This window comes from Siniperca chuatsi, linkage group LG20, assembly GCF_020085105.1.
Source record: "Siniperca chuatsi isolate FFG_IHB_CAS linkage group LG20, ASM2008510v1, whole genome shotgun sequence".
NCBI lineage: Eukaryota > Metazoa > Chordata > Actinopteri > Centrarchiformes > Sinipercidae > Siniperca > Siniperca chuatsi.
In genome coordinates this window covers 10,630,724-10,641,240 of record NC_058061.1, presented here as the reverse complement: position 1 = coordinate 10,641,240, position 10,517 = coordinate 10,630,724, and the positions used below count along the sequence as shown (strand labels likewise).

The 10,517-nt window shown below is 38.3% G+C and overlaps 1 protein-coding gene across 4 annotated transcripts in view; it reads left to right on the top strand.

Annotated features, from left to right (window-relative positions):
- The first annotated feature begins 392 nt into the window (after positions 1 to 392).
- Positions 393 to 10,517, top strand: part of LOC122868184 (adenosine kinase-like) — a 103,936-nt gene continuing 93,811 nt past the window's right edge. Inside the window, exons 1-3 of one of the 4 annotated variants that reach the window (XM_044179937.1) lie at positions 393 to 707; positions 4,253 to 4,327; positions 4,414 to 4,467. In XM_044179937.1, the coding sequence (XP_044035872.1) occupies positions 658 to 707; positions 4,253 to 4,327; positions 4,414 to 4,467 (179 nt within the window). In that variant the 5' untranslated portion in view covers positions 393 to 657. Of the gene's footprint in view, positions 708 to 840; positions 886 to 3,100; positions 3,383 to 4,252; positions 4,328 to 4,413; positions 4,468 to 10,517 lie in introns of those variants that run through there. The other 3 variants (XM_044179933.1, XM_044179935.1, XM_044179934.1) reach the window with 3 other exon arrangements.

The following is a 10,517-nucleotide window of genomic DNA, read 5'->3' as shown; positions in this document are numbered from 1 at the left end:
TAAAGAAATATGCACCATGTAAATTTTGACATAGGGCCCACTTACAAGACATGAGAGGTCATAATGAAGGAGATGATGTTGTGTTTTAGTGGTGCATATTACCAAACTAATTTGAAATCAATTAAATCACCAATGAGACAATGAACAATTCAATAATATGGGGCCCTCTGGGACCTTCAGGGATCCATTTGGTACTCCAGCCTTATGTCAGTGGTGCATAAACTGAGATAAGGTGTGTATTTTTACTCCACTATGAAGTATTACATTAATGCAACAATATCCTATAAATTATGTAAAGTACTATGTTATACAGTACCTTGAACTCAGCAGCATACCACACTAAATATGACAATATTTTGTCTCCTGTGACTGTGAACTTAATCTAGGTGAAACAGAAAGCAGCGCGATAACTATCTCTTTCTCCTCCTTATGTGTCAAATGCACATTGGCTCGGCTCAGGAGAAAGTAACTAGCTAATACTGATCCTTCCCTGAACATAACCATACATTTTCTCTCTAGGTTGCATGCTGGTGACCAATTTCTTCCACCATCATCTGTGGGAAAGGAAGCCGCAGCCTCTTACTACTCTTCCCCAGCAGTGAGCAGTGGCTGCCCCGACTCCACAGCGTCAACACATCCGCTGGAGATTAAAAAAAAATGTCTGACGAAGAACCAAACATGTTGACAGGGAGGAAAACAGCGTTAAGGTAAATAAGCTGACAGTATTTGTGTTATCTGACGCGAGATGCTCTGTATAGTTAGCCGCTGTAGCTAGCTGTTAATTCACGCTAACGTCTCTGGTGTTGTGGTAAACTGTCAGCAGGAGGTGCAGGGTAATAAGGCGCTAAGCAGTTTGAACCTTTGAACGTTACATCAAGTATTCAGGTAAAACCGTTGTTAGCATTTACACACAGATTGTTCGGTCATAACGATGCTAACCACAGCTAGCAGGAGAGGGTGGGTTCATCACATGACTGGGAGACAATAATTGTCGCTACATTTATCCAGCCTTTAATTATCCTTTTAAAAAAAGACATATAACGTTAACAGCTTGTGTGGAAAATCGTCATCATGGTGTGAAAACAGCGGGAAATGTTTGTTTTTTAATATCAAAACTGATCAAACTTTAACGTTAGCTAGGAAGTTTAACATCAGTGTTGCTGTCAGTTGAGGGGACGGTATTTCATTACGTGTAAGGATTTTGTATATATTGAATATTTTTTTTGATTTACCAAATTAAAAAAATGCAGGAGTCACGAACTTAAACGCTTTTTAAGCTATTAACATTTTACAAACGTGAAATAGGCAGTTAAATATGAAAAAAGACCAGGATATAGGAATTAAACGAATTATGTACGTTAAGCTAGCCGTTGCAAATGTATCCTGTGTCTTTTAATTAAAATATTACCCCAGCGTTTCAATATCCTGTCAGTTTCAATATCTTTTCAGTTGAGTGTCTTATCATCCGTTATGAAGCACATATTAGCATAACATTAACAGTGCTGGCAGGCAGCTAGTGTCTTGTTGACATGTTACGTGAATTGTGCGGGGTTCGCTTGACTTGATGAAAACTTAACTTACAACGTAGCTAATTGTCCATAATCACGATTCTGAGTTAATGTTTAAAGCCAGGACGGATGAGGAAGTGTTTTTTTTTTTACAGACTTGAATTACTGTTGGCAAAGGTAATTATCGGAATTTTTACACTCAACTCAACTTTATTTGTATTGTACTTTATTACACAACACAGTCAGTCCAAACTGCTTAACAGCGCAGAGACAGAAAAAGAGGACTGGACAAGGAAAAATAACAGAACCAAATTCACTTTTTCATGACAGTGCACACAGAGACCACAGACTCCTCTCAGAGAGACAGCAAACAATGTCATGCTTTAGAAGTAACATGGGAGCAGTAAGTTAAGGCCACTGAGAGCCCTCAGTAGTGTGAGAAAAAGGCCTTTATCAGGAAGGACATTTTGACATGTCACTGTAGGATAAGCACATAAAATGAATGATGGCAGTTTCAGGGTCCTGGTATTGTGCATGCTGGCTCACTGTCATGGCTTAATGTGACACTTTAATAGGACAGAGCTGTCGTTAATGTTATTAGTCACACCTGTGCTTTTCCTACTATGACAAGTCAAAACGTGAAAAAAGGCTTATTTGCTAAGTTTTGGCACTAGTCCGGTACCCAGGAACAGACAGGAGCTTTTGTTCAGAGCATCTCAGGTTTCTGACAATGTTGACAGAATGGGAGTAATACAGCCCCTCTTGTTTGACATATTTACACTTTTAATCTTTATAATAAGCAAAACATTGTAATGTCATTACTAACTGCTTAGTTTACTTGACATCATGAGAAGCAGGACATTAAATGACTGACAACTACAAAAGTCAAGACCACTTTATATTTATTGTGGTCCTTGATGTGAAGATGATGCAGGTGACCAGGCGATATCATACCACCAACAACTTAACACAATAAATGCTTATATTATCATAAATAATATCACAAAGTCAAACATAATTAAATATTACTAATGATAAAAATTATTCCATTCAAATTGTAACTTAAATGATAAGCTTACATAAGTTAGGGTTAGAAACACAAGTCTCCCATAAGCCCTAATTTATTCTTAAAATTGTGGTTGTTACTTATTGTTTTAATGTACACCACAGAACCTAATGGAACAAGTACCTATGTTGTGTTATATCCCTGGTGATTGAATTGTCTACACAAAATAAGAGTGATAAACTATTAATTTAATTATTTCTTATGATTGAATGAACAACCCGTGCTCCAATTCTAAGCGAGGTGTCACCCCACCAACAAAATTGAAAACACATAGGGATTAGAATTTGCTATTACTCCCATTTAGATTGAATTTAATACACATTTTAGATAAAGAAGAGCTACAAAATGAGTTATTCATGTTGTCTGGTACTGTTAAAGTTTTTTATGTTTTTTCATACAGCTACAAAACTTTGTAAAATGCAGATTTTTCTATATATAACTCAGATGGTTGAATTATGTGCAAATAAAATGTAATGTGTATGGTTAAAAATTATAGATTAGTCCTTTAATTAGAACTCTTTTACTTTATTGCTGGTATTGGTGTTTATCACAGGGCCCCTCTTCTTTCCCATTGGCCTCAAACGCAGCATAGACAACTTTATAATAGATAGAACATGTGTAGCCAATCATATGCCTAGAAGATACAAAGGCCCTCCCTCTTCCTCCACCAACCAGTCAGTGTTTGCCAAAGTGCAGCTACAGTTCCTGTAGTCAAAAAGCACATTGCTTTGACAGAAAGGAAGAAGCTGATGACCATTTAATCATCAAGTTAGTCTGCTGAGCTTTCTGACATAATGCCAACCCCAAGGTAAGATCCAAATGATAATGTCCTCCAGTGTTTCTACATGGAACAATTCTGCTGGGTTGATTGAAAATACTTAAAAAAAGCATATAATGTCAGACTTTTAGGTTGATGTATTAAGTTGGGATGGGTTCAGTGAGTCCGGATCTTCTTGCATCCAATTTTATTACAGATCATGTAAAAGCCAAACTGCTGCATAAGAGAACAATTATTTCAATGCGTTTGTGTCTTGTTGTTTCATGAAAGTTGGGTAACCTGTTATGAAGACTCTGAAGGGGTCATTGGGGGGGAATGCCAAATTTAAAACAATTCAAACAGAATACAGTTTCCCCTCATTTTTGACATCCCAACTTTAGCCTAAGCATGCATTATCCTAAAGCTTTTGAATGACACATAAGCTGCACATGTCTGTGCATGAGAACATTGACACATCAGTTGGTAAAAGAATGATAATCCTTAATTTTGATCTTTTCAATGTGCTGAAGTGCCTTTTCATTTGACTACTCTCCATCTGAATGGGGTAAAAAAGAAACTGTCATTAGCAGTTTTACATTTCTCAATATAAGTTGAGGAGTGATCTCTCCCAAAGTCATAAAAATTAATTCATTAGTCTGTTATGATCTCATAAGCTTGCAATTGTACATGTTTCTGTAGCTTTATTTTCTCATGTGTTGTACACATGTTGACTGTAGAGAGAAGGTCAGGTAACAAAAATGTCGGTGAAACATGGGTTCGTCCCTCATCAAAGTTTATGTGATTTAATTCAACAAATCAGAAACAGATGATTTTCTGTATCACAGCAGATTGTTTGAGTCCTCTGTTCGTGCAGAGCCGGTGAGTGGGAGTCTGCAAAATACTGTTTTTGTCTGCCCACAGTGAAAACACACTCTTTGGGATGGGAAATCCCTTGCTTGACATTTCAGCTGTTGTGGACAAAGATTTCCTTGACAAGTAAGTCTAAACAGTTCATTTCTTTTCACTGATAGCTTCATAACTCTGCGTCTCATCTGACTTATTTTTTGTATTCTTTCCTAAAGGTTCGGACTGGAGCCTAATAACCAGATCCTCGCTGAAGACAAACACAAAGCTTTGTGAGTCAAAACTTCACTGGGACCCCATGTGCTTCGGTAGTGTAGCACAGTGTTAAAATTACAAGGAACCAAATAAGGGATACACTGGTCATTCATACCCACTACTACCATCTTGACACTTAAGCTGTGCTCAAAATAGCTAAGTTACAAATCAACCCTCTATAATTGGGAGCCTCAGAAGTTGACGCCCACATTTTTCACATAATCAATTTGTGCCAAACTATACCAAGATGCCTCTGAATTTACTACTGCTTTGGACTAAGTAGGAGCTCTACATAGATATTTTAACTACATGCCATTAGATTGGCACAAAATGAATGAATTGTTATTTGTTCAGAGAAGGGTTTTGCTGAGCATACATGCTCCTTTTCCAGATCCTCCCTCCTTCACATTGCAAGCGCCTGCAACAGTAATATTATAGCCTTCCTCGAATACGTGGTTGCGTGTCCCTGAACATAGCACTCCTCTCTTTAGAAATGCACCTGAAGGTAAACATAGACTGTAAACAACAGAAAGACTATAAAACAGAATCAAGCCTTAATTACTGACTGACCTTACACCGCCCTCTTTTCTTTAGTTGATAGAGTGCAGATGGTGTCTTTTCAGGAAATTTGTCTGTGTTAACAGTGCTCACATAAAAAGTTCACCATCTGCAAGCAAGATGATGGCGAGAGGCAGGTGTTTTCTTTGAAGTCTCGAGCAAACAATTTTAACATTCCTAAGTAGATCACATTTGGGATATGTGATCATTTGTTTAGTTCTTGCCTTTTATACATGAGTGTGAGAATGTTTGATTTGTTTAAAAACGATGATTGAATGATCTTTAATAATTACCTTGGTAGGAAAAAGACTGTCTGGAGCTTGAAAGTTTTACGTTGCATACACAGCAAAATGTTGTTTTTTCAGAGTTGTAAACCGCAGCATTCATGAATTTTATTTAGCACATTCCACATTAGACTGAAACTCTTTTTTTTTTAGGGATCAGCGCTATACCAGGAAGGCGGGCCTTTTCATTTAACTGAGTACAGTAGTGCATGAGAAAATAAGAAGATACTCAAAAATAACATTTTGAAAACTTTTTTAAAAAAATCCTAGATTCAGCTTTGCACCAAAAACTTGTTCCTTGATCTATGGTCCAAGATTTCATTGTACATTTTGGGGGATCCTGCAAAGTAACAGATGAGACAATCATTGGGACAGAAAACATAACCTCCTTGGTGAATTAATCGAGCTGTTAAGTTATTGTTTTGGTGAATATTTTAGCTTTGTCACGATTAATAATTTTTTCCCTTTTGAAACCAACATTTCATTTAGTCATAAATGGGATACTGCAGACTCCTGTGGTGACTCATGACTTCACTGATAGGATCCCTGAGCTTCTCTTCTTCATTTTGCTCATGATTGAGCTTACCAGACATTGTATGTAATATTCAGACATCGCTTGCCTCCACTTAGCACGCTCTTACAAGAATGCAACAAATTACTTTTTCGGCCTTTTATTTAACCAGGGTGGATTCACTGAGTCCAAATGTGTCTTTTACAGGAATTTATTGCTCCACACTTGGGCATATTCACACCTCGAAGCCGCCTAGGACAACCGCAGTCTTATCTGTTGGATGTCAGATAACCACATAACTCTTATCTGCTGGCCACTGAGCAGCTCCACTTGAGCGGTATGGTGTCATGTACCTTGCTCAAGGGCACCTCAGCGATGGTTATGAGGATGGAGGGACAATTGCTTTCACTTTCTAAATCCAAATTCATCCTGCTGGTCTGGGGATCGAGCCACTGACAGCCCAAGGCATCTTTGTTTTTTCCACAATATCCCCTGTTTGGTCCAACACCTGTTCAAAGGTTTTTGTATGTGCATACTTTTTAACTCAATCAAATAAATCAATCATATGATCAGGACCATTCATTTGAGATTTGTATCCACGAATAAATCTTTTGCAAAGCTATACACAAGAACGCCAAATAATTGTAGCTGTTTTTCTCACAAACTGCTAATGCATTACTCAAAAATCTGGCACACTATTCCATGATTATATGTCACTGTTTGCACTTTGATGCAGATCTGGATCCAGATGCAGATCAAACATTTGTAAGCATTATCTGTTATTAAAATGCCGCATTTAGAGGATTATGCAGCCTTGGCAGAATTGGTCTGCTCTGAGTGCTTTGTACTTTGATGACACCTAATTTTAGGAGAGTGCATGTTGAAATGATTGAACAATTTCAGATCTGAGAAGTGATCAATTCTGTTTTAGTGTCTCGTGTGGAAATTCTAAGCAAATCACAGTGCAGTAATTATAAAGTCATAAAGCACCAGAGTAATGCATATACAGTATAAAGACAGATCAGTACATCAGACCGTCTGTACCTTACAATAGGCTACCTTGTCAGGTCTTGTTACTTGACAAAGGGACACATGTGACCTTGGGCGGCAGCAGCAGCAGCACAAAGCAGCATCATCAGCAGTGTTGTTCTCCTCCAGCACAAAGGCAGCTGTGTTATCTTTAGCCCCACAGACACCATTCCCACCACATTCTGTACAAGGTCAGGGCAGGATTAACATGTGGCTTTGGTGGTTTATTCCCAGCACAATGCATTTCAATGCATGTCCCCTGCAATACCACACACAACAGCATACTCGCCCTCATGTCCGTCAATTTATATCTTAATGTACATGTGGTATTTTTATATCACATTATCTATTGACTTATAGCAGTACAGGTTATGAAAAACTTAAGCTTTAGATGCTGTGATATGAGCCACAGTATTCCTATTAAAGATGTTGGGTGAGTGACAGACTACAAAGTGCAAAGGGGTCATTCACAAGGTCACTGGTCCATAGAAGAAGAAGAACTTGACTGTTGTGACAAATAACATCATTACTTAAAAGTCCACAATAGATTTACAAGGCTAGTCGACTAACACTATTGTTGTGCTTCTGAATCTATAGAGTGTAACACGATTCATTTTTTCTCCCCATCACCCTGGTGGGTTTAGTGAGAGAGAGATCATTGGATGCAGTGCACTGTGGCCATGCCTGAATTCAATTATCTAGTCACAGCAGAGCCCATATAATCCTGTTGTGGCTGAGAAATTGCCTCCTGTAGAAACCATCAACATCCCCTGTTAGTACTGGCTGGGGACTTAATGTTTTTTTCCTGAATAAGCCTCAACTGTAACTTTTGATGCCTTTTCATTTCGCTTCAAATGTTTTACGATTAAGTTACGATGAATTCCCAGTTTTAATTCAAAACGCTTTAGTTTGTTAATACAGAAACTAGAGCTGAAATAATTAGTTGATTAATCGATTAGTTGACTGATGGAAAATTACTTGACAATTGTTTGTCATTTATCAAGCTTAAATGCCAAGAATTTGCTGGTTCTAGCCTCTCAAATATGAAGATTTGCTTTTTTTTTTTGCTTTATATCATTAGAAATGGAATATGTTTGGATATAGGGCTGTTGGTTGGACAAAACAAACGACTATTACTATATTTACTAAACTATTTTGTTTGATTAATCGTGAGTGCTAAAATGTGAATATTTGTGGTTTTCTTAGTCCTCTATGATGGTAAATTTAATATTGAGTTTTGGACTGAAAAACATGCAATTTGAAGACAACGATTAATCGAGGAAATAGTCATTAAAATAATTGTTCGTTGCAGACCTACTATTTTTTTTTATTATTTCATAGACTAAATTATGAATTGAGTAATTGAAGAAATACAGTAAATTGTTAATGAAAATAATCATTAGTTTTAGCCCTAATGAAAGCTAGTGGAGTATATGCTCTGCTGGAAAAAAAACACTAACTTCCTGGGTGTCCTGGTTGCCTAGTGGTTAAGACGCATACCATATAACCGCAGTGTGTCCCTGTTCGTTTCCTGTCCGGACATTTGTTGCATTTCATACCGCTGACTGTATCTACTGTATACTTTCTCCTGTCTAATAAAGGTAAAAATGCCAAGAAATACTAACTTCTAATTAAAGTAAATTCACAAATCATGCAGTGCAATCACAAGCACTGCTAGAATCACATACCAATGACCTCATCACTCTCTCTCCATATAAGGCAGCTGCTGTTTCTCAATACTTTTACTCTTTTATACAGAGTTTACAGTAAGGTGGTTAGTGAGTCATATTGCAGTAAACGCCCTGTTCTTGTACTGTAACTGCTTTTATTTAGATGACATTTCCACGGTGGTTTTTGAGCTGCAGTTGAAAGGGTTGTTTTAAGCAGATGCTGGTTTTTCAGAGGATGCTTCCAGTGTTTTGAAATTGGGGTATGAGAGGAAACCAACTAACTAAAGCACTGTGTTTGACTTCCTTTCTGCATGCCTAGACATGTATCATTCTACATTTCAGTGGGAGATGTTGTCAGATGTAATGCTGTACAGGTCTTGCTCACTTTTTGTAGTCACTGCTGCCATCATGTGGCTAAAATTGTAAGTTTGATACCTGCAAGGTAGGGAATATGTAATGCCTTTTTATAACTTGCAGATTTGGGGTACATATTGTTTTCATCTTAGATCAGATCAGACAAATTAGTAAAACGGTATATTCTAATTAAAGTTGCATTATTCACTTTACTGCTCTTTTAATTTACTGTTGCATTTTATTTTGATTGCAGGCCTTTAAAATATTTATGTTGTTAGCAGCTGGTTGAATTTTAACTTTTTGCTTTTTTTCTCAGTTTAGTTGCTCAGTATTGAATTGCAGTAAAAGGGATATATACCTTTTATGTCCAGCAGGGGGCAATAGTAGCCTGCTGTTTTTACCCCAAGGAGTCTCCATAGGAGACAACATGTCAACATAATGAAAACATGTCTCTTTCTACAGGAGATTATAATGTGGGTAAATAGACATTTTATTTCAGGATAATAGGCATTACAGGTTGTTTAGAACACGCAGCCATTCTTAAAATACCATCCACCCAAACCCTCTTGGGATTGTTAACCATGTCATATTAGAGCTAATGATTATTAAATGAGTGAGTCATTGTTACAGTGAGTGTATTGTCACCTCCGAGCAGGAAAAAAAAGATTAGCTGGCTCCTGAATATTAGTCCCGCTCAAACATTTGTTTTACGACTCCCTCTGTCCGATGATAATTAATTGTTTACTTTCTCATCTCTGGATGATGGCGTGACTCTTTTCAGAAGTTGTTTGCTCACAGCAATTAAGTTCATCAGTGCTCATCCTCCCTCCTCCTCCCTCTCCCTCTCTGTACCCCCTCCCTCCCTTTCTCTCTTTCTCTGTGCTAAATGCAGATTAGCAGCGTCACAATCACATCCAGAATGAGAGTAAACTCCTCATTATGCCGTGTGACCCTCTGCTGCATGAATAATTCAGGGCTGCAGCGTTAGTGGCTGGCTGTTATTAGCATTCCGGATGGCAAAGGAAAGAGAGAAAGAGGGAGAGAGAGGGTGGGAGGCTCATATCACTGACAGGGCTGACTCAGGGGGATCAGTCCTGGATTGAGACACACATCACACACACATCATCACACGACACAGGAGATCAGTGGAGGTGCCTCTCCACTCACACACCCCGCTGTCTGTGTACATCTTACACACCCCTGCTGCTGCTGTGCAGCTCAATCTGCTTACTGGGAGGAAAACAACAAAGACCTCTCTCATTGAGTACATGCTAAACACTCTGGCTCCTGTGTGTGTGTGTGTGTGTGTGTGTGTGTGTGTGTGTGTGTGTGTGTGTGTGATAGATTCAGCTCTGTAAACACACTTGACTCTACCCCTCTATTTAAAAAAAAAAAAAAAAAAAAAAAATCATAATGAAGCGAATTGTGAGTGCTAGAAACCCCCAGCGGAGCTATCCTGGTGTGTCAGGAGGAGAAACACTCCTCCTTGTGTGTGTGTGTATGTGTTTGTGTGTGCTCATATGCAAGCATGCGTGCAGAAGCTGCATGTGCTTGCCATGGTGCCACTTCACTGGATGCACTCATGCCTGACTGAGTGTGTAGACACATTACAACCCCCCCTTTTTACTTCCCAGCTCCCTTGTCTGTTGCTGAGGCTGAGT